This window comes from Engraulis encrasicolus, chromosome 2, assembly GCF_034702125.1.
Source record: "Engraulis encrasicolus isolate BLACKSEA-1 chromosome 2, IST_EnEncr_1.0, whole genome shotgun sequence".
Lineage (NCBI taxonomy): Eukaryota > Metazoa > Chordata > Actinopteri > Clupeiformes > Engraulidae > Engraulis > Engraulis encrasicolus.
Window position 1 is genome coordinate 51,444,972 of NC_085858.1, and position 25,189 is coordinate 51,470,160.

At 39.9% G+C, this 25,189-nt stretch overlaps 1 protein-coding gene across 1 annotated transcript; it reads left to right on the plus strand.

The window, feature by feature from the left end:
* Positions 1–528: 528 nt before the first annotated feature.
* LOC134465074 (interferon-induced protein 44-like) lies at positions 529–25,187 on the plus strand. Its single transcript, XM_063218506.1, has 8 exons — positions 529–583; positions 1,266–1,305; positions 1,759–1,957; positions 6,899–7,054; positions 7,385–7,565; positions 24,416–24,516; positions 24,811–24,983; positions 25,133–25,187. The coding sequence occupies exons 1-8, from the start codon at positions 529–531 to the stop codon at positions 25,185–25,187; spliced, it is 960 nt and encodes a 319-aa protein (XP_063074576.1).
* The last annotated feature ends 2 nt before the right edge of the window (positions 25,188–25,189 follow it).

Genomic DNA, 25,189 nt, shown 5'->3' on the forward strand with positions numbered 1-25,189 from the left:
TTGATGGACATTCCAGTGAAGAACTTTACAGTAACACTGCAACAAAATGTCCAAATTGATTAAAGGTATGACAGACAACGGAGGGATATTGATTCTGCCCTCCAGTTGGGCTACACTTCTGCTTTCAGGCAGCGAGTGGCATCTCTACCATGCGCAGTTTGTTTCCATCACCGAATATTCATTTTAATTCATTTTTTATTTGCGTTTCATAGGCCGAAACTATGTGAATTCGAACTTTGAATAATCATTATATTATACCTAGTAGGGCTATCTGGGTCAAAATGGGATGTAAAATAAAAAAAAAAAAAAAAAAAACTAATCGATTAGTCTGAGTAAATGACGACCTTTGGTCGACCAACAAAATCCTTGGTCGTGGACAGCCCTACTATATATATATATATGTTTGAGATATATATATATATATATATATATATATATATATATATATCTCAAAATGTTTGGTTTTACATGTGTCTTTGTTTATGCCCAGACAAAATCTTCACATTGTCATTGTTTTCTTCTGCAGATATGGGAAACTCACAGTCAACCCCTCAACCACATCCTGAACCTGTTTCTGAACATTGTGAGTTTGGGGCACACATTTAATGCACACAGGAGTCAAAAGTAAAAGTGAAAGTAAATTCATGGTGTGAATACAACGCCAGTGCACATGATATTACTGCATGGTATTAGCTGTTACACTAGTTATACCATTACCACAGTAGGTTAGGTAGAATAAACCCACCTAAAAACACTACAAAGAACCCACTTTAAATCGGGGGCCGTTTCTCGATTCTTGTCGTTGCTAACCGTCTTAAGATCGTCTCAAAATGTAACACCATTCCCTTGGATTTAGTGGAGAGCGTCGCTGTCGAGAGAGTTGAGTCGCTCTTACGAAGGACGTTGCTACCGTCATTAGCAAAGACGCTTTTGAGATACAGACCCCTGATCCACTGTGAGCTGAATGATAGATAGGTACACTGCTCTACAAGTTACTCAGTTATCTGTGTTGAAGGGAAACTGTGTTTCTTTTTATTACTCACGTTTACTGTTTACATTTCTGCAAATGCAGACATAAGCTATGTATGTACGTGTGCGCACGCACACACACACACACACACACACACACACACACACACACACACACACACACACACACACACACACACACACACACACACACCTATAACACTATTTGAAGGCATATTCAGATTTTACTCATCCATTCTAACCCCCTCACCTTATCTCTTTATGTGTTGTGTTAGTGTTTCCTGATGACTGGAGGACATTAATCTTTGATGTGTCGTAAGTCACCTTTCACGTCATAGTATAAAATCACATTTACAGTAAGAAGTACATCACGAGGACTAGTCTCTATATCAGTGTAATTTGTTGTACACTATAGTGGCACACAGTTAATCACATACAGCCACAATCCTAATCCATAATCAATCTCATTATGTACTTTTTTTACTGCAGTGTAGTAGCAACAAAGGGTATTTTATTAAGTGGGCTTGTTTATTGCTTGCTTACTTGTTTACTTGCTTGCTTATCTTCCATAATTTTAAAACGCTATTGCTAAATGCTATTTTTCCCAAAATTTCTAACCTCTGTCCTAAAAGGCAAGACCACTTCTAGCATTTTTTGTGAGAATGCAGTCTAGTGCTATTCTATCCTATTCTATTCTATTCTGGGTTATCTGTCACCACAAGTCTGGCCTGTGAGATTATTTCCATATACAGTATACTGTATCTACAGAAAAAAGGCACAGCTCTTTGAAGAAGTGAGGAATCTGAGGATCCGCCACCCGAAGGTTGAGCAACTGCGTCTTCTGGTGGTTGGACCAGTTGGGGCAGGCAAGTCCACCCTCATCAACTCCATTGTGAGCATCTTCCAAGGTCGCATGTGTCAAGGGGCACTGGCGGACACCGTCACTAACACAAGCTTCACCCAGAAGGTGAGGTTTTGACTCACCACAGCCTCTGCTCAAGGGGGCAACAATAGCATAATGGTTAGGCAGTTGGTTGAAAGATAAAGCATAGCATGCATCATCACCATTGCAACGGAGTGGGATCAACTCAGGTCTCCCAAAAAGGTGTGACTTTCCCATACAACTCCATGAATTCTCAGAGTATCCTAAATGGCCATGGCTGATATATCATGCCACCTTTAACCCATTGATGCCTAAAGTATCTGCAAAAAATGCCTGCTGAATGCCTAAGACCTTGTTGGGAAAGTTGCCCTCAGCCTATAAAAACCTAAATATCTTAGGGTTTAAATGCAACTTATTTCATGTTTTTATGTGCATCGGAGGCTAAGACCCTCATCTTGCATTAGAATGTGTTCATTCAGCAGTAACATACCCACATTTTTATTTAAAAAAAAGCAAAAATCTCAAGAGCCTGAATATGTATCTCCAGGCACCAAAGGTCAAACAACATATATGAGTCATCAGGCATGGGTTAACCCTGTGAAACCTGAACCATGAAAGCAATGAGAGAAAATTCAATTTTTTTGGAATTTGCTTCAATATTGGTCCCTTATAAGAAATGTAAAAAAAAAATAAAAAAATTTTGTTAAGGTCACTGAGATATTTAATGCATCATATATGATGCATCAGGCTTTAAATGAATGAAAATTCCAATTTCATGACCATTGAAAAATGACTTTTAATGCATTTACAACTTTTTTAAATTAAAAAAGTTGTCAGACAGTTTAATTTGAATATTATCTTTAAATATTCAGTGAGATCCTGCCATTTTTTTAAGCCTATCCTTGTTTTAGCAGGACCATATTTTACATTTCCCACAGCCTGGTTGGGTAATTTTTTAAAATCTATGTAAAAACATAGCTGATCGAATGCTTAACAACCTATTCATGAGTGTAATATAGATCATTATTCATTTTTGATGTGTAATTTGAATATATGGGTCCATTACTACAATTGGACCATTTCTCCATTCACTTCAATGCATTTTTTACGAGATCATAATTTCAACATTTTGCATTACATTTTCAAAATTGCAAGTAAAACCTGTTTCTTAAGGCAATATCTTTGTCTTGAAGTAAAACAACTTGTGTGTTTTGTTAAACGATCGTCGTGGTATGCTTTGTAAGTTTCCCTATGGAGCAAATGCATTGATGGCTGACTTCCTGCCACCGCCGGATGGTGCTTATATGTTTCATCAGTTTTAGCACGATCTCTCTGCAACACGGTGTAAAAATATAAGTGTTCAAATTAAAGGATGTAGAGTTATATTTCGGAAATTTGTACACAAACCTTTTGCAATTTGACGATATCTCAGCGTCGGTCAGGGAAACCGCTTCTACTCCATTTTTGCATTTTTCGCCGAGCTGTGATCAACTTGTTGTTGACGGCTGCTCTCTTGTGGCGGTCTCCGTGTACTGCAGGACGTTTGGAAATGACACGCAGGATGTTTTTGAGATGTATTTTTTTTTGTGTCAGCGTGGAGAGGGCTTTGAATTTGATGCATCAAATATGATGCGTCCGGCGCGATAGGGTTAAGGCTTATGTCATATTGATTCCGGAAGAAACTCCTTATAAACGGTCTCAGAGATTGTTGCTATATTTCTTAGAAACCATCTCTGACGGTCTCCCCAAATTTATCCTATTTTAGCAAGACATCTAACCCGACAGTGCTCAGGGCCTGTAATAATTTGTATCTAATAATTAAAAGTTACTTTGGATTAGGAATGTGTGTAATGTATGCCTACCGTAATGTAAGATTCACAATGTACCAGTGGTGTTAATATAACTCTTAAATTGTTAACTTTTTCAGATAATATGTGTTTCACCAGTGTAATATTTTGAACATAAATTCTTCTCAATAGCGTGTAAATATTTAGAACTGTCGAATTTTGTGGTTGGTGTTTGGGGTTTTTCCCAGACCTTCTGGGGCTCCGTAGAGAACTTTAATGTTCTTCCACAATTCAACTGAAGGTTCTTTGAGGAACCTTCCGATTCCTATAGTGTACTGATGACTTAAACCTTTTCCTCCATAAAAGCTATAGAAAACATGGGGCCTCATTTATAACTGTCTTTACACAAGAAAACGTTGTAGGAAACAGGGTGAACTTTGCGGTCGAACATTCCTAGCAAAAGTCAAGATTTTTAAACAATTTCCATGCATTAAAAAACTGCTTTGTGCAATGGTGCACTCAAGCAATCGATCACAAAATAGCATTAAACTTTCTATGGACATGTAAAGGGGGATCATCTCCATGGTCTGCCATTTTGAATGTCCAGAAATGGGCAGTTTCAGCTGCAAAAACGTACTGTACATTGCTCATACTTGTAAATATTGGTTTATTATTTAGTAAATATTCATGAAAATATCAAATTTGGCAATAGACAGCACAGTTTCAATGTGCAGCATAGTTGCAATACCTACTCTGACCGCCATCTTACACAGTGCACCTTTAAATTCAGAGAGGGACATAAACATGGGTCTACAAAGAATACAAAGTTAAATGTTTCATCAAAATGTTCAGGGTGGAAATTAAAAACGAAAACATCACATAAGACAAGTCTCATTGGCATTTTTAAAAAGAATTCATGGAGAATGAAGAAAAAAATTAAATCAAAATCTGTGGACAATCCCACAAGGGGTCCTGGAGCTCTGAAAATGACACCCAAAATAATTTGTCAGACTTGTGAGGTCTTCTGGTGAAACACTGATGGGGTTTCCTTTCTATTTATAGCTTTTTATGAGAGTGTTCCTACTTGTCTCTACAAGGGAAAAAAATCAAGAGGCTATGTTGGGCACAAATATGTCTTCTGAAGGCCTAAACAGAGCACAGCCAAAAACATCTTTGAGGGAATGATATGACGATACAGGATCATACAGACCAAAAGTGACAGTTTAGCAACAAACTATTCCTATCTATGGACCAGCATGCCAAATATGAGCTTCCTACATGGTTTAGTTATTGAGCTACGGGCTTGTGAACTTTGACAAGAAAAAGAGTGTGAACAAAATGGGCACCCCCCTCCTCCAGTAAAATTGGCTGTAACACGGAGAGTATACATCTTACATTCAAATTAATTTACAGTGTTTCTCTTAAGTACCATGGGTACACTTGGTAATATTTTCAGATTTTTTTGAGACCTAAGTGCGCGGGCTCTTGTTGATTTGGCGTGGAATGACCCTTGGGCTTGTAGTTACTGACCTGATTTCTGACCATCCAATTCCTCAACTCCGGTCTCGGACGTCTTTTCCAGTTGATTTTTGGTACAAGGTCTCTTGATCAAAGCCCTCCTTACATAGGCCCAATTCGAAACAGGGAAGGCAGCTGTCCTTCCAGTGAGCTAACTGGACATCGAGTCATGAAGTGTGGATCGAAACGAAAAATTGCTTTATTTCCTCTCTCGGCAGTTGACTGCATTTGTGGGCGCAACGGGGATATTTCGAGGATACATCAGATGCTGACTTCGCTGCCTTGGTACCCAACATGCTGTGCGCCACCTCCCTCTCAACCGGAAACCTGAAAAACAAACATGGCTACTACCCAAGCTACTACCTTATCATACTCTTTATTCTGACACTTATGTATGTAGATATTGCAAATCGAATGCATAAATCAACATTGTAGTATCTAAATATGCGGTCGCTAGATCTATTTATAGCCTATTTTACGATTCCGCCGTCTGACGATCATTCACCGTTCAAATAGCATGCGTAAGCTAAGCGCTAACGTGATGAACGTAACTCCCGCCATAGAATCGCCGTAACATCAAATGCGCAAGGCGGCGCACTCGTTAGTGCCGTTCGTAACGGCTGCCTCATCAGCTAACTTGACCTATCTGATCAGTGACATGTTTATGTAGGAGGAGAGTCATCGATTCACTACCTCCCGTTTCGAATTGGGCCTATAGATCCACGTTCTTTGCTTACATCCCGACCAGTCACACAGGCAGGCATCAACAGAATTACGTTCAGGTTCAAAAACCCCGCATTATCGCCATCTACTTGCTGGATGTCTAGCTGCTATTATTCAACGTCTGGGAAAAAGTAGTTCCATCAAATGCCAAACAATGGTTTGGAGGCATATTTCGTGGCGATTTTTGGCTCAATTTATCGCTGTTAACCACTGAGCACAAAGTGAGTTCCATGTCTTTTCAAACGAAAGTTTAATGCTATTTTGTGATCGATTGCTTGAGTGCACCATCGGAGTCGATGTACAGGTGGAGGGGCTGCAGTATTGAATACCAAAATACTCCGTTCAGCGCCAAATGTCAAAATTGTGATGAGTACATATCTAATTCACCCCAGAAGTCACACAAACAGGGCTTAATGTCTAAAATAGCGAACCACCCCTTTAATTAAAATCAACAGAATCTTTCAAAGAATATGAGTTTAAGTGATTGCAGCAGTACTATAAAATACATTTCATGAATGAAGCAATTCAGATTCAGGGCTTGGAAGAAATCAGGGAGTCATTGGCAGTAATGAATCCATGAGAGTAAAAGAACATGCTACTTTCAGGTGGCACACCGTCTCTGAATCTGAAAAACGTGACTTCTTTTTTGGAAGGCTCATCTATTAATTTGTGCAATGATTGGTCGACAAAGGTACATATAGACTTACAATAATCATTGACTGATTAACATTAACCTTGTAAGGACTACTGTGGGACAAACTTGGGAGAATCACGGCACTCATGCATATACGACTACAACCTTAATGAAACTGAATATTTTTGTGTTGGAAAATTATTTTGCATAAGCAATATTTGTCCGCACTCATTGTTTAAGGAGAGTTTTGCGCAAAGTATTATAAATAAGGCCCCAGAACATCAGTGTCCCAGTCTATTTGTGATATAACTCAACCTTATCACAGCAAATTGTAATGCAGAAGCATTACTCTTGTGTTTATAGTTCCAAATTCAGAAAATCAGAGATGGTGACAGTGGAAAATTCCTGCCATTTGTCATCTGTGACATCATGGGACTGGAGGGAAGTGCATCTGTTGCAGGGGTTTGCGTGGATGACATCACCATGGTTCTGAAGGGGCATGTCAAAGACGGATACCAGGTAAGAACTGTGTACATTGACAATTACAGTACACACACACAAACTTTAATCCCTGATGTGGGTATTTGAACATGATGGGGGAAGCCGTAGATTATAGTTAGGGAGTTGGACTGTAGTTGCAGGTTCAATTGCTTCCCTTGCCAATCCCATCCTCCCTCCATGACTGGAGTGCCCTTAAGTAAAGCACCTATCTCCTCATTGCTCCAGGGACTGTAACCATTACCCTTTAATATGTAGGTCGTTTTGGATAAAAAGCATCAGCTACGTCTAATGTAATGTAATGTAATGATTTAACCTTGAAACCTTGACTCAGCTATTTCTCCTGTTCAGTTTAATCCATCAGCCTCCCTGAAAGAAGATAACCAACACTATCGTCACCGGCCTACTCTGAATGACAAGATACACTGCTTGGTGGCTGTCCTCCCTGCCGACAAAATCGCCATGATGGATAATGACAGTGACAGTGTCATCAGCAAAATGCATAAAATGAGGAAGGAAGCTGCTGCACTGAGTGAGTGAGCCCCCTATGCACATTCATGAATAATGCTTCGAAATACAGCAAATATGTGAAATTCAAAAAAGGGTGGTCTGTTCCTTTAAGTTAAATTATAGAGTTTTCCGTTTCTCCTGTACGTTTTGCCATTCTCTGAGTATGGCAGTGCAAATTTTACCCCCAATCAAACAATTCACCAGCGGCGGCTACATTTATTTTCATATAGAAAAAATTATTGTGTCAAAATAATATAAGAAAATGAAGAGGCGAATCACACTCAGGTTCTTCTTTTTTTATTCTATACATAGCAGCAGAAAACAGACAACAGGCACTTTCTAAGATTATTCAACTGGAGACGCACCACACGGAACAGCGCCGTGTATTAACTACTACGTCAAAATAATATTATAAAATGAATATAATATAATATAATATAATATAATATAATATAATATAATATAATATAATATAAAGAATAAATTGTTTCAAATTTCAATAGAACACATTTAACAGCATAATTTCCATGAACACTCTTTTTTTAAATCTTTTTATTTCAAAGGACATTCAATGACATTCAACTGAGCCCTGAGGAAGGTCAGTAGACCGAAAGCTTGGCCTATTAAAAAGAACACAAAGGGGATTTAAGTGTGCAGACATTTTTCTTTCAATTTTACACAGTTTTTGTTTATGTTTGGCACCTTTTAATCGAGAGTGCGGTGTGATCCGGCTAAACACAAAGGACATTCAATGCAAATACATTTTCTTTGTCTTTTTTATACTTTACAAGTCCTTTTTGACTATCCCACCCCCCCCACACACACACACACACACACACACACACACACACAGGGATAGTCCAATACAAATTAGAAATACTACTACCAATAATGAAAAAAAAGAGATTACGTAGAACAGGAAATACATTCATATGTCTACACACACACACACACACACACACACACACACACGCACACACACACACACACACACACACACACACACACACACACTCGCGCTTCAGGCTTGCGCCGAAACCTGTGGGTCTCTGGTCCCATGTTTTTAAACTTATTATTAGGGCTGTCAGTAGATTAAAAAAATTAATCTAATTAATGACAGAATTTGTAATTAATTAATCTAATTAATCGCACTTACTCGTATGTTCTTTTCATGACGCGAAACAATAATAATAATAATAATAATAATAATAATAATAATAATAATAATAATAATAATTACAATAGGCCTATAAGCCCTATGATGTACTAATATGTTAAAATAGGCCTGGTAAACAGAGTTAGTGAATAAATAGGCTACATTAGCCAACACAAAAAATGAGTCTACAGTATCTATCTATCTATCTATCTATCTATCTATCTATCTATCTATCTATCTATCTATCTATCTATCTATCTATCAGAAAAGGTCAGAGTTCAAGGAAATGGGAACACCCCCTGATGAAACAGATGACGTGCATTCATTCACGTTTTGTTTACATTTTGGGGAGCTGGATTAGCCAGGAATGATAACTGCACTGAGCTAGCCAATAACCCTTGCTTGGACTAAACATTGATTCTACACCAAAATATTCTATGGATATAAGACAGGACAAGAAAGACTGACTGATGTAAACTTCTCCAAACTATCTGCACGAAAGGTAAGACATCCTATCTCTGTGGGATAGCGATTGGTTGAAGCTAGAAAACGTCAGTGTCTGAGGTGTCAGTGGAAGTTAGCGATCAAAGTTGTCAACTTGACATCTGTGGCAAAGATTCACAGTGGTATTATTTTATTCTGAACGTGGCATGTATCACTCAAATCGCTGTAATCACAACCCAACTTGAGAAGATCATCTTCCAGCACTTGCGATGACTTTGTGCTGTCAAATTGAAATCCCTAGGCTACTCTGCGCTGTTGACACTTGCACTGTAGCTTGTGTCATGGGGTAATTTCGGAGCCTGTAATATTTTGATTCTTATGTGCAGCGTGGAAAAGGTAGCAATTATCTATCAAGTGGTTTGATGTTGTAGTGAATAGACAAGTGTTGTTCTGCAGATGAGCAGAAACCTCTGCTGAAATTGCGGTAGGCTCTATGTAGTAGCTTGGCTACCGCGGTCACACATCATGAACACAAATATTTGCGTCGTGTGTTTCAAAGCCTGAACAGTCAATTCATTCGTATGCTGGGCTATAGTTGTATGAAAGATTTAAGTAGGCCTACCACAAGTCCAACTATTATACAACTGCCATGGCCAAATCAAATGATAAACTGTCTTGAAATGCGCCTGTATTCATATCAGATGAACCAGCTGCCGAGCGCAGACTGGTAGCTTACATCTCGTGATAAAATGCTTTCTAAAAGTTATCAAATATAGACAAATCGATAATGGGAAAAACACCACATTGGGTCTGACATGTTATTAGTTGTATTTAAGCTGTAGAGATTGTCTGATTGCTTGTGTTAATTGAAGGAAAACGTCGTTGGTCCACAGCTATTTTTTAACTGAACAGCTGTTCGCAGCAATGCAGCGTCAACTGGCACATCTCGTAATAATTCAAAAATATCTGAAAATAATTAAATACAAACATATGCTTTTGTTCATGAAAAAAGACAGAAAAGTGTCTGTATTTGTTGTATTTATTGTATTTTAGCTTTAGAAGTTGACGGACGGCTTGTATTTATCACGGCGTGAGTGAGTGAATTCAGTTGCCACGCCATGCGCTTAGAACGTATGTCTACCCATAAATAATTAATGCCATTAATTTTTACAACGCGTTAATGCGCCTTGTAATTAATTAATCGAATTAACGCGTTAAAATGACAGCCCTACTTAATAGCCATGTAAGGCTTTTTAATATTTTTACACAAGAAGAGTGCCTTGGACTCCCTTTTTTGGCAAAAAAGAAGATATTTGATCCACAAAAGTCTTAAAAGATGGGGGTAATGCATTCTTCCAAAATAAAAGTCTACATATATTTGCAAAATAAGTAATCAAAATGAATATTCTTCTTTTTGACTGATCTAGGACTAAGGCCTTTGTATCATTAAGTAGATATAGACTCCTGGTAGGTTCGAACTGTCTACCCAAGACTACTTCAATAAATGAATGTATTGAGCCCCAAAAGTTTTTTAACAGGCTACAATCCCAAAACATATGCATGAACGTCCCTTCGGCCTTATTACATCTTTGACACACAGCGGTGATGTCTTTTGATATTTTGTGCATTTTTGAAGGGGCTAAATAGGTTTTGTAGATACATTTGAAATTTGCTTCTTTGATATCATTGCTAGTGAATGGGGAAATGAATGTTATTACAAATATTTAACCATGCATTATCATCAACTTTTGCCTATATCATTCTCCAATATCTATCACAACCCCACAAATGATGATGGGTCTTCTTTTGTCATAAGGTTGTAAAATAGACTTCTTTTCCCTTTTTCTGAAGAAAATAACAACTCCTCTTTTTCCAATAAGTCAAACCTTAATTGTCTTTCTTTAATAAATGTTGTAATAAGGCTTCTTAGTTGTAAGTACTTAAAGAATAGCTTATCTGGGAGCTTAAACTGTAACTTAAAATCCATGAATGATTGAATCTTGAGATCCATATTTAACACATGTTTAAATTGTACTATACCAAGATTAGTCCATTGATTTGTATTAGATAAGGTAGCTTGGGATCTAAAGTCTGGCTTTAGAAATATAGGTGAATGAGCGGAGGTACCAAAGGATATTTCCATTTTCTTTCTACACTTTTTCCAAGTTTGTAAAGTGTTAACGACAGTAAAACACTCGCCTGTTCTTATTTCTTTCAAAATGATTTATGAATATGAGGGAGCTAAGAGTCAGTGGTTCGACTATTTTTGACTCAATATTCACTCACAACGATTCTTGTCTCATTGTTATCCATGTGACTAGGTTCCTCGTTTGAGCAGCCCAAAAGTAGTATTGAAGGTTCGGTAATCCCAAGCCTCCTAAGGCTTCTGGCTTCATAAGAGTAGAGAGACTCACATGAGATTTTTCATTACTCCAAATAAATCTCGAAAAAAGTGTTATTGATCAACTTGAAAAAATCATCTGGGAGCGAACAAGGAAGCATCTGAAAAAGAAATCTTGGGAGAACAGTCATTTTAATTAAGTTTATTCTTCCCAAGGGTGATAATGGTAGTGAAGTCCACCTTGATAATTCTGATCTGACCTTCGAAGAAAGGAGAGTGTAGTTTTCTTGAAATAAATTATCCAATTCTGGGGTAATAAAAATGCCTAGGTACTTAAAACCTTTTGGAGTGGGGTTGGATCCACTCGAGGCAAGCATTTTTTCAGTTGGTGTCATGTGTAGAAAAATCGCATTGGACTTATTAAGACTAATCTTATATCCTGAATATCTACCAAATTCATTAATTGTATAGCAAATGAGGAACGGAGTGCTCCGGATCTAAAATATATAAGAGAATGTAATCGGCAAATAGTGACAATTTGTGTTCAGTAGTATTCAACTTATAGCCTCGGATGTTACTATTACTTCTAATAAGTATGGCGAGCGGCTCAATCATTATAGCAAAGAGTAAGGGTGACAATGGGCCTCCCTGCCTGGTTACCCTAGTTAGGGAGAACAAGTTTGAACAGTGTCCGTTTGTGATAACTGCCGCTTTGGGGCTCTCATAAATACTTTTAATTAGTGGTGGGCCGTTATCGGCGTTAACGTGCTGCGATAATGTGAGTTTGGGTATGCACGTCACCATAGCGTTTAATTGACAGACGCTTTCAGACTGCGCTCCAGTCGTTTCTCCTCTCCACCTGTTGCTTCAGCAGACCTACTAAATATGAAGTGTTTGCATGCTGAAAACATTAATCCCTCTGCCGTGGTAGGTGTTGTTTGAGTGCTTTTTCATAAGTGGTAGACTAAAGAGACGTTATTGTTTGAGGTGAAGCATAGAGAGACATTATTGTGTGTGAGTAGGCTACCAGCCCGACATAGCCTACATTTCCTCACGCATTGCATGGAACACATAGCCTAAACAACTTCCAGAAATCTTGCCTGTGCCATAATTGCAAAACAAACTGTCAATATCTACTCTCACTGAATGTTTGTGTTGCAATCGCGCACATTTGCGACTCAGTGAGATATTCTCATGTCAAACGGTAATAATCCTCGCGGTTGTCGCGCTTGATTTTTTATTTTTGCAAACGGAATTCATGTCAAGTTGTAACTCCTCTGGTGTTGTAACTCTGACAACAACTGTCAGGTTTAGGCCAAATCGCCGTGTGCCAGTGCTGTAGGTTCTAGATAGCCAGTAGTCTGGCTCTGCTGAGGGCTGCTGTGCCTACTGCGCGCAGAGCTCCTCCCTCTCTTAAAGGAGCCGCTGCTCTTTTTACCAGTCAGTGGCAGATTCTCTCTCTCTCTCTCTCTCTCTCTCTCTCCATTAGAAATGCTGAATTGTTGAGGTCATTTTGTTTAAATAGCCTAAATGTTTGATAGATTTATCTGTATTTGCCTCTTTACAACTTATAGTGCTGTTCATTTTGAAATTTCAGTATCTTATTAACTCTAAATGCTTCCTAGCATATTGGACACACTTTACACATATTGCAGTGATTTTTTTTCATCACCAAGTATCAACATGACCATTTTTCGAAGATGAGATGCATTTTGGAAAAAAAAGACGAGCTCTGGTCTAATGCGCCATCTGTCTTAAGAAACCCCAAGGTTTTTTTCGGCATTATTTCGCTAGCGTGCCTATTCTGAATGAGCCATTTTGATATAGATTAATCTAGATTAATTTCATAATTACAGTGAGATTAATCTAGATTTTAAAAATAATCTATGTCCACCCCTACTTTTAATCCAATTTATAAAATTATCACCAAAATTAAATTTATCAAGGACAGAGAAAAGGAAAATAAGCTCCACCCTATCAAATGCTTTCTCTGCATCTAAAGATAGAAGCAGAGAGGGTTTTTGCTAATTATTAAAGCAGTTTATTATATTTAGTGTTTGTCTGAAATTGTCAGCTGCATATCTTCCTTTTATGAAGCCTGACTGGTCAGTGTGTGGGAAGGATAGATTCCAGCCTTCTAGCTAAGAATTTAGTGATAATTTTGTAGTCATGATCCAAAAGACTTATAGGTCGATAAGAAGAGCATTGTAAGGGGTCTTTACCACCTTTAAGTAGGACACTAACCCTCTGGGCGCCACAGGCGACTTTCGTCGACGAGATGCCGTATTGAATACAACGGCCGTTTTTTTTCAAATAGGGTAACAAATGTAGTTCAACTTCCACCCCATTAGGTGGCAGACATGTTATACTTCAGTTCTAAACACATTGGGGCGCCTTATATGGTATTTTGTTTAAGAAAACTACAAAACTACAAACCGCGGACATTGCGGAAGTAACTCCTCCCCTGTGAAACAACGCGAAAGACGGAAGCAGCCTTGTAGTGACATTACGTGGATAATTCTACTGAATAAACGACCAAATGCATTCAAATGGTAACTTGTCATGATTGTACATATGTATTCATCATATATTTCGCCCCTAAATGAGGTAATTATGCAAACAGGAGTGTATTTTCTGGCGCGGTATGCTTCCCATGTTACTGGTGCCTGAGGGAGACTATCGATAGCCTATTCGTCGATCATGGGGACTGTAACAAGAAAACCCTTCATTCATTCACTTGTAAGTACACAATAGAAGTGTTTGTTTCTGCAGGAGACTTATATATTGAGGAAGGGAAGGTTTTTCCGATCGATACGCCAGGTAAATATTTCGTGCTGCTTTGTATGTCGCTATGCTGGCGACGTTCATTGCAACGGCAGGGGGATAAAGCAACGCGTCGTAACTTGTCTGTTACAGACTCAATATTCAACACCTGGAGGGTGACAGTGGTTGGGATGTTTGTAGAAGAGCTTGTATACTAAGTAGAAAAGTAAATGAAGACAAAAGAAGTGTGCATATTCCTGCCAACAGCGGGGGATGTGGAATGAGAGGAGTAGGCTAGGCTATGCACCTGAGACAGTCCCGTGTCCATTCTACTCTGTGCAAATCAGAAGCGCAGTTCACGCTACTCGACACTGTCTGTGCCGACTGCAGGTCTAAATAAATAGAAATGCTATTCTAATAATATAATATTATTACAATTGCGACCTGACTGAGTCTATTAGCTACAGAAAAGTGTGATACCAGCTGGGGTTTGGTTTATCAGAAATGACATGGGCGATAGCCTAACCTATGGTAGCCTACAACCCCCCCACACATACATACACACACACGCACACATTTTCCTTACATCACTTATTTGTATATCAGTAAATGTAAAACTTGGTTTGAATAGATATTTGCAAAAGGTTTTAGAAATGTAGCCCATACCAGGAGTCCTTCAGGGTGTACGCTGACAGACCTACTGTAGGCTACTGTAGGCCTGCTGTACTTGGTTCAAAGACCCACAGATGGACAAAATGCACATAATACCCCTAGTGTGGATTGAATCTGTATATTGGGCATTGCTGTGAAGGGTTTCCATGCACTAAAAAATAACTTGTCACCTTCATAGACCAGCCCCTACAGGCAAAACGGCAACCTTCCATTCACTTGTGTTTGTCACTGTGCTACATTGTTGCACTATATTAGTGAAAGTGAAAGCGTGAAAGCCCATTGGGAAACTCCAACTCCCATTGTCATTGTGACACAGCACTCCACAGCACACAAGTGAACACTGCACACTGCACACAACGAAACTGCATTTTATGCCTCACCCGTGCAAGGGGGCAGCCCTCAGTGGCGCCCCATGGGGAGCAGTGCGGTGGGACGGTACCATGCTCAGGGTACCTCAGTCATGGAGGAGGAAGGGGGAGAGCACTGGTTGAGTACTCCCCCCACCAACCTGGCGGGTCGGGAGTTGAACCGGCAACCTCTGGGATGCAAGTCTGATGCCCTAACCGCTCACCCATGATTGCCCATATATTAGTTAGAAATGACACTTTTAGTGTACAATTTATTGCTTTCTAGACCAAAATGTATGCACAGAACATAATAGTGAAGGTGTCTGGGGAAGTTTTATGAATTAAATTAAATAAATTATTAAAAAATATGAAAAACATATGTAAAAACTCATTATAAATTCAAAATGGCCGACACCATATGACGTCATAATATGCAAATTAGATGGGATAATTTACTCCTAAAATAAACTTTGGGTCATCCTCAATATTTGTCTCATTAATTGTCAGGCTCTATCTATTACCTATGTCAAGCCACAGCCTTTTGAATATAACATGTCAAAATCATCAGTTTTGGGCAAAAACCTCTGGCGCCCAGAGGGTTAATATGCGCAAGGTTCATTGTCTGAGGAAGTGTCTTTTCCTCGCAGAAATTACTTACCATTGCCATGAAGATTGGGCGAATCTCAGGCCAGAACTCCTTGTAGAAATCTACAGAGAAGCCAAAAGTCCTGGACTTTTGTTTACGGACATTGTATTAATCGTAGCCAGTACTTCTTCTTCTGTAAATGGAGAGTTTAACATTTGCTTATCAAAGAAGACATTTCTGGTAATTTAATTAAACTTAAGTACTCTTCCAAGCTTTCTTCAGAAAGGACCTGTTGTGATTTATAAAGATTGTTATAGAAGTTGAAAAAGGTGTGATTAATCTCCTGAGGATGGTATGTCATTTTGTTTTCCGACTGGTATATAGCATTCATGGTCTTTTCTGCTTGCTCCTTCTTTATTTGATATGCTAGTAGTTTCTCTGGTTTGTTACCAAATTCATTATCTTTTTGTTTGGTCGAGTTAATTTTATGAAGAATTTCTTCAGATATTAAAGTGTTTAATTTTGCTTTGACTGTAGTTAGTTGAATCCAGTTATCCTCTGTGGGTGTGAGTTTATGTTGGCTTTCTTTTAAACGTACTTCTTCCTCTATAACTTTTCTTTTCCTTATTTTGTCCCGATTTTTAAATGAGATGTATGAGATAAGTAGTCCTCTAAGCGTAGCTTTTGCTGCTTCCCAGATGATATTAGGTTCTAAAGAGGGATTGTCGTTTTCTTTAATATAGTTTAATATCCCCTCCAGGTCGAGGAACTAAGATGGCCGCTTGAGCTCAGAGCTCCACATTTCTGCAGTGCTTTATTTAAAGTTTTACAAGCTTCACCCAATTGTTTCAGGGAAGATTTAGGCCTATCTGGTTCTAATTCTCTAAACTTCAATGACCATGCCAAATGATGGGAAACGGAAAGAAAATGGACGTAAAAAAGGACAAAATCAAACCAAGTGAAGACCAAGACACCGAAGAAGAATTCGACCTGGCCGATATAATGGCTGAATTAAAAACCCAGCGTCGGGACATCATAAGCCGGCTTGAAAGCATTGATAGCCGTTTGGATGATGTTATCGCTGAAAGTGCAGTAATGAAAGAGGAAATATCGCAGCAGGTTAACGAAGCACTCGACAAACAAGATCAGCGTTTGAGCGCAGCTGAACAAAGAATCTCAGACCTTGAGGATAAGTTGCAAACAACCGACCGAGAGTTACACCGGGCCCAAAAGTTGATTGAAACTCTCGAAGCGAAGACAGACGACCTGGAAAACAGGGGCAGGAGAAAGAATTTGGTCTTGCTGGGTCTACCGGAAAAGACTGAGGGTGGAAACATCTTCGATTTCATTCAACGAAAGTTACCGGAGTGGCTGAGCATCCAGAATCGCCAAACTTTGGAGTTTGAACGCATCCATTGCGTGGGTCAGCTGCTGATACGGCTAAACAGCAAATTGTTTTACGTGCTCTAAAGACTTTCATTAGTTGGAATGCTAAAGTTACTCTCCTAGGCGTGTGCCGGCTTCCTTCCGTAAACACAGCACTACGTCACCTACGTCACAGCGTTACGGGGTGATTAACCCTTTACAGGAGGAGGCTGATGGGCCTACTTCACAGAAAGTTTTGAAAGTGGGAGAATTTGATTCTCCCTTTATTTTCTTGGGGCATTTTTGTGTTATTTTTCTCCCTTCTCACTGGTCGATACAGATTGAAATCCTTTTTTTTTGGGGGGGGGGGGGGGGGGGGGGGGGGGGGGGAATTGACTTCATTGGACATAGTGTGCTGTTTTCATTTTTTGCCTAGCTCTCAATATGTGTTTTCCGGGGTGAAGGACAATATGAATGGACCTTTCTAGGCAGAGTAGGTTACAGAATAAGGAAATTGAAGTAAAGGGGTAGGCCTAATTTAATTACTAAGTTAACCTATTATATATCTCTTGATATAACCTACATGCCTCGTGATTATGTAATATTATATATTTATTTTAAAGGTCTTTATTTGTTTAGTAATTAGCACTGTGGTAAGGTGCTCCAAGCTGCCTGATATTTAGGAAAACATTATTGTGTTTTTCCATTTTTGTTAACTTTTTTGTTTACATGGGACAATTTTGTTGCTATGGTATCTTGACTTTCTTTGGCCATTTGGATTTCCCAATAAATGTTTTCATGTATTATAGATTCTTTTTTGCTTACTTTAAGGGCTTGATGTTTTTTGTTTATTTTTTCAGTATGACTTTTTTTGCTTACTTCTTTGGGGCAGTTGCTAATAAGTACACAGACAGTTTTCTCATGTGCATATATTAAGGATGATGTTGAATGTTGACCCTACATGAATGACTTGAATATTATCTCGTGGAATGTTAAAGGTTTAGGCAACCTCTCAAAGAGGAGGAAAATATTATCTGTGTTAAAGACTGATAAAGCAGATATAGTATTTCTACACCGAAACCGGATATTGAACATTGTAGACTTAAAACAGACTGGGTCAACCAAGTTTACTTCTCCTCATATAAATCACATAGTAGAGGCACTTGTATTTTAGTACATAGAAATGTCCACTTCATTTTGGAGAAATTAGTAACCAATCCGAATGGTAGGTTTGTTTTAATCTCTGGTACTATTAATGGTACTTTAATGACATTTCTGAATATTTATGCTCCTAACTCAGACGAACCATCCTTCATTTCTGAAATGGTTCTTCTGTTTAATGAAAAAAGTCAAGGGTTTGGCATCATGGGAGGTGACCTGAATGTTACGTTGGGTTTGAAAGACAAATCAAACCAAGCTAAGGCCTCCAATCCCAAATCTGCCAAGGCTCTTCGTGGACTGGCCGCTGACTGTGATTTAATTGACGTCTGGCGGGGACTAAACATTTTATTCTCATGTGCATAACTCCTACTCTCGGTTAGATTATTTCTTTGTTCCTACAAAATACATGTACAGGATATCTAAGTGCATTATACACCCAATCATTCTCTCAGATCATTCTAGAATCCACCTAAAAGTTCAATGGGATTTAGAAGGAAAAAAAATCATGAGATGGAGAGTTAACCCTTCTTTGCTTAAGGACAAGGAACTTAAATCAAGTATACGGGAGTGGAGATTAAACCATGAACACTCTTCATAACAGAGCACAGAGATGCTCCGCCTCTCGAGGTCAGGCTGCCAGGCAGGCACCGCTCTCTTGTGCACACAGATGATCATTGGCTACGTTTTCATTATGTTTTTGAATCAGATTTAATAGATCGGATTTAAATAGATCGGAGTTATTTTGCGATGTGTATACATGGCACTTTCACTTAAATCTGATTAAACGTCTGAGAAGCAGAAATCATTTCGATTGGAGAGAGGATGCACGTGCTGAGCGAGCCAAATAAGGCGTGGGGGCGTGGCCACTAAACCTTTATGACTACCAGGACAGGTGCTAACCTTCTGCTAACCTTCTGCCCGAAAAATGAATGCCTTCAGTCGGACTGAAAGCTATAGGGACATCCCCTATTGTCTGGTTCTTTCAAAATGCTAGTTAGCTAGGGTGGCCATCGGGCCGTTTTTACGACCTGTTCACGACGTCCGTGTGTCCCTCTCTTTGTCTTTCCTCTCGCTTATGGCCTCGAGATGCGATGCGGGGCAACGTCATTGGCGCAAACTAGACCGAGTACTAGACAGTTGGTTGCGTTTCCGATATCTGCGGCCGCCATGTTACTCCAGATATAACCCTATTTCCTATTTATTCCTGCACTGGTGGCAACGCATAGTGCAACTAAGTTTGTCCGCTAAATGCCTTTACAACGATACGAGGGTTCTCACAACTTTACAAACAGGGCAAAGAAAGTCTTTCTGCACGGGCGCTGTCTGTATTTTGAGCTCGTGTTGTTGGTTATCCAGCGTCTGCATGAAAAAAAAAAGGTTGACAGAAGCGGTTTGCCTCCCTTAAAACACCGCTGATAAACAGACTTCTGACAAACTTTGAGTAAAGTAAATTAATTGTTGGCTATTAGGCCTACGAATGCATGACTACCCAAAATACCTTTTAAAAAAATATGAAATAGCCTACACAGACAACAACGGAAGGATTTGTCTATCGTAACCAGCCATCTCTGATACAATATTAAGGTAGGCCTACTGATGACTCCTTTATCGGAGTGAGGTAATGAAATGCGAAAATCCTTCCCCCAAAAAATATTGTTTCACAAGTAAAACTGTTGTTTGCAGCTGAGTTAGTCTGAGGTAAGATGGCAGCGCTGTTCCCTGATTTCTGCCTACAGTTTAGATTGCCAACTTCACTGTTTTCTCCACGGAGGCGGGGATTCGGCAAGTCGAAGCAATGGGTGCGCGCGAGGACGCTAGGTTAGAAAGTTAAGGGGCGGGGTTGTCCGGCCGAAGTCCGGACAGCTGGTCACCCTATAGTTAGCTTACCCACCTACAAGAAAAACGAGTGGTCAAAGGGTGATGTGGAGTAACTTTGTTGTGCTTCATTACTTCGTGGGGCACTTTTACATCAATATATGGAAGCCACAACATTTATAGTCTCTTAGGGACTTTAAATTAAGGAAAACTCTCATGTGAAAATCAACAGGAAGTGCCGCCATTTTTTTCTCACTAGCAAAGAGCACGGGCTCTTGGCGCCATCGTGTGGCCAACGAGCATGCGTGGAACGACTGGATTTATTGTAATTCTGAATAAAAGGTTACATGACAGAGGAACTTGTTTAATCGGATTTAAAAGAGGAATAAACCACCAACTTCTGAATAAAAGGTTACATGACAGAGGAACATGTTTAATCGGATTTGAAAGAGGAATAAACCACCAACTTCAATGGGACTTCAGTTTACATCAGAATAAACTTAAATCCTGTTACGTAAGTGTTTACATGATATTTTTAGAGCAGACTTAAGTTTTAATCAGATTTAAAGTGAGTTACATCGGACTTAAAGGATAGTTCCGGCGTAAAATGAAAGTTTCACCATCGATTTCCCATGCCACATAATGTATCTAATGATGAGCCATTCCGGGCAATGCCGCGCCATTATGGAGTTAGCTTATTTTAAACTTTTTGGCGAAAAACGCAGCCAATTCATCACGGCAGGGCCAATTTGTAAATATTATTTTCTGGTGTTTCCCCGCTATACACAACCTCAAAAACGCTTCACACTTCATCACAAAGGTCTCGTCAATCAAACCGAGGCACAGAGAAGATCATCGGACCACACAGTCTTTCACTGGCCAGTGTTTTCAGAGGTGTCTCACTGCAACTCTCTAGTGTGACCCGGATGCAGGCTACTCAATCAGGTGGCTAGGTAGGCTAAACATGGTCCGCGGTTCTTACACCGGCTGCGGCCGTAAAATGAAAAGCTGGAACCCCGACCGTTTTCACCGACTGCCACTGTCTAAACCAGCCATATTACGGGATTAATAGCATTAGAAGTGGACGAAACTGACATAAAAACCCTGAGGGATCGCGACTACCGTGTGTGGAGGGAGCATTTCGAGGATGATGACTACAAGAAGAGTAAGGGAGATGGAAACACCTAAACGAAACCGTCTAAAGAGGAATGCTGTGTCAAAAAGGCGCATGGCTATGGAGGTATGTTTGAAGAGAGAGAAACATGTGTAAATGTGTCTGGCTCATGAATCTTGACTGTCTGTGAATCTGTGAAACTGGTTGCAACACCGCGCGTCTTTGCCAGCAAGCACTCTGTTTTGGGAAGGCATACAGGTGCAGTAAATGTAGCCCACTACAGGAGATAAATAAACTGTCAAAACAAACTAGCGCGGGATGGCAAGTGAAATTGTGAAATTGTGCGACCTGAGGCATTCGAGGTGGTTGATGTCAAGCATGCTAGAGTAGTTTCAGTGAAGTAGACTCTAATTGACGAGGGCGCGCGGGGTCAGATGGTGGAGCATTACGCAACGGAGGAGGGCTGGAGGAAGTCGTACTAGAAGTGCTCTTACAGATGTAAGTACACCACCAGTGGTGTGTTATTACAAAGTTGAATCCATGTTATATTATACCGTGTTGCAATTACTTTGTAAGAGTCGTCTGCCTACCTGTACTCTCCATACAACTCTTCAAATCTGCTGCCTGCACACACGGTAGTCGCGATCCCTCCGGGTTTTTATGTCAGTTTCGTCCACTTCTGATGCTATTAGCCATTCCGGTGATATGGCTGGTTTAGACAGTGGCAGTCGGTGAAAACAGTCGGGGTTCCATCTTTTCATTTTACGGCCGCAGCCGGTGTAAGAAACGCGGACCATGTTTAGCCTACCTAGCCACCTGATTGAGTAGCCTGCATCCGGGTCACACTAGAGAGTTGCAGTGAGACACCTCTGAAAACACTGGCCAGTGAAAGACTGTGTGGTCTGATGATCTTCTCTGTGCCTCGGTTTGATTGACGAGACCTTTGTGATGAAGTGTGTAGCGTTTTTGAGGTTGTTTATAGCGGGGAAACATCAGAAAATAATATTTACAAATTGGCCCCGCCGTGATGCATTGGCTGCGTTTTTCGCCAAAAAGCTTAAAATAAGCTAACTCCATAACGGCGCGGCATTGCCCGGAATGGCTCATCATTAGATACATTATATGGCATGGGAAATCGATGGTGAAACTTTCATTTTACGCCGGAACTATCCTTAAAGTGTCTCATGTAAACGCAATGAATGGTTGACGACAGCATCCAAAACTTACAGGTGGTTCATCTAATTGCCGTTCATTCCCCTCACTTTAGTTTCAACAGGTGCTGTCAGGTGACCAAACAACCAAGGCTTTCCTGATGAGAGACTGTCAAAACCAATCGCAAATAAAAGCAGAGCAACGACTCGTGATTTACTTTTTTTCCTCCCATTGACAGCTGATTGAAGTGCAATGTTCATGATGGAACATGGATAGAATCTACAAATTCGATGTGGACAAAACAATATCTTGACCTCTCCATTATTGAGGGTTGTGGCATTGTTGGAGGATGATAGCCGAATCATTCAGGTTTAGGAAACACATTTTGGCGTTAGTCCGCGAAAATAAGACGACCCCCCATTTTAAAGCACTATTTTTCAACCAAAAACCCTGTCTTATATTTGGGCCAATACGGTATGAGAACATTCTAGACATGGTCAATGCTTTTGTTAAAAAAAAAAACCTTACTTAGTTGAACAAATGTGGGTTCAGAAAGAGTTAGCTAGGGTTAATGTTAATGCTCAGCTTATGTCATGCTAACATTAGCTAATACCCAGGTAATGCTACTGCTATTTAACACACAAACATTAGTGTAGCCTTACTTAGAATTAGCTTACCATTAATTAGCATGAATATTATCATTACCTAATGATTATCATTAGCTTGCATTGATGAAGCATTCACATTAACCTTTACTTAGCATTAATATTTGATAAATTAGCATTAACAAGCATTAACTATAGCTTTGGCTAACATTACCTAAAGACTATCATTAGTTGGTATTAGCCTTAAATAGCATTGGCCACTAGCTGTCCTAGGATAGTAATTGTCCCCACAGTGTTCTAGTGTCCTGGGGCAGGGCTTAGTGTCTCGGGACATTTCAGACGACACCAGCAACAATACAGTAGCCTACAATTATCAACATTATTATCTCCAGACTGCAACAGATAATTTGCAGAACTTTTCAAATACATCATTTAAAGTGTATCTGTACTTGAACAGCATTACAGAGACGAAGGAGAGCTGCAAAAACGTGTCAGCCAGAGAGAGATGGCTTTCCGTCTAGATAAATGTTACTGAAATGTTACAATTGTATCAGATGTAGTTCAATGTAAACCTCCCTCCTGAAGCCTTATACAGTATTAGTAGTGCTGAGCTACTGTACGCTGGAGCTCAGTGACATCGTTCTGTGCCTCGCATGCCAAACTGAAGCGTTGACTGGTAGGAGACGGGTTCGAGTCCCAAGTGGCAGACTGCGCAGGATGACCTCGGTTACACTGTTGCTATGACCCAAATGTAAGGCGAACAGACGTCCCGGTTTGACCGGGACAGTCCCGGTTTGGAGTTGTGTGTCCCATGTCCCGAGCAAACTCTCTCGGGACACAAATATGTCCCGGTTTTGGCCACCCACTACATTGCGCCATGTTTATCAGGGTAAATATATGGAAAAAATGACCTGAGATTACATGTTTACCTGCCACAGTTAATGGCAGCCAGCGCTTGTATAGAAAGTCTGAAGGAGTCAGTTGCAATTTGTCATTCCGACCTCTAAAATTGCTTAGAATGCAGGAAATTGCATCTAAAAAATTTTAAAAAAATCCTGGGGGAGGACCCCCAGACCCGCCCGCTAAATATTGTCTTTCAGTCACGCATGAAGTGTCCCGGTTTTAGACTACAAAAATCTGGTCACCCTACCCAAATGGGAGTGAGGTTTAGGGGGTGAGCGTAACGGATGGCAACTAGCAGAGTTTGGTGGTAGAATGTTGGTAAACCTCCCTCCCGAATTCTCATACAGTATCAGTAGCATTAAGCTATCGGTCTGGTCCCCAACTCTCTGGCAGACTGCGCAGGATAACCTTGGTTACGGAATGCTAATTGAAGCACACTTTTTTCCAGAAATCCCTCAAGTTGTTGTCATGACGATGGTTGATCAGGCCTGTACTGAAGTCAAAAAGGACAGGAAGATGATCTACAGGAGCAAGAAGATCAAAGAAAAGGTGCGTGTGCATGTGTGCGTGTGTATGTGTGTTGAGAGAAAGTATATAGGTGAGGTTGTTTGGGGGACATTCTTTGAGGGTCACAAACACAAACAACAGTCGAAAATAGTTATGTCTAAGCCCCCCAAAAACTACTTAAAAAAGAGAAAATAGTCATGTCTAAAAGTGATAATGTTGTTGGTATCAACAATCAGGACGTTTAATTATAGTATGGGCTTGTGTGTGTGTATGTGTGTGTGTGCATGTTTGTGTTTGTGTGTGCGTGTGCATGTGCGTGTGTGTGTGTGAGTTCAGATGCAGGAGTGCTCTAACAAGTTGGGTGTTCCCATGAGCTGTGTCTACCCAGTGAAGAACTACCATGAGGAGATAGAGTTAGATGATGACATCGATATTTTACTCCTCTCTGCTCTAACATCTATCCTTGGCTTCAGTAATGACTATGTGGGAGAAGATGCCAATGATGAAGGGTAACCTTTTCCCGCAAATGACAGGCCGATTGAGTAAACTTCTAGCACAGTCTTTCTAATACTCATTGTCAGTTTTGCTATTTCAAATTGCATGTATTTTCTTATGTTTCCAGTTGCCCTTTCACATTATATTTCATGTTTCCAACTAGATGCAACCCCCCTGAAGTGTCTCCTGAAAACTGGAGGGTGATTGATGTGTCGTAAGT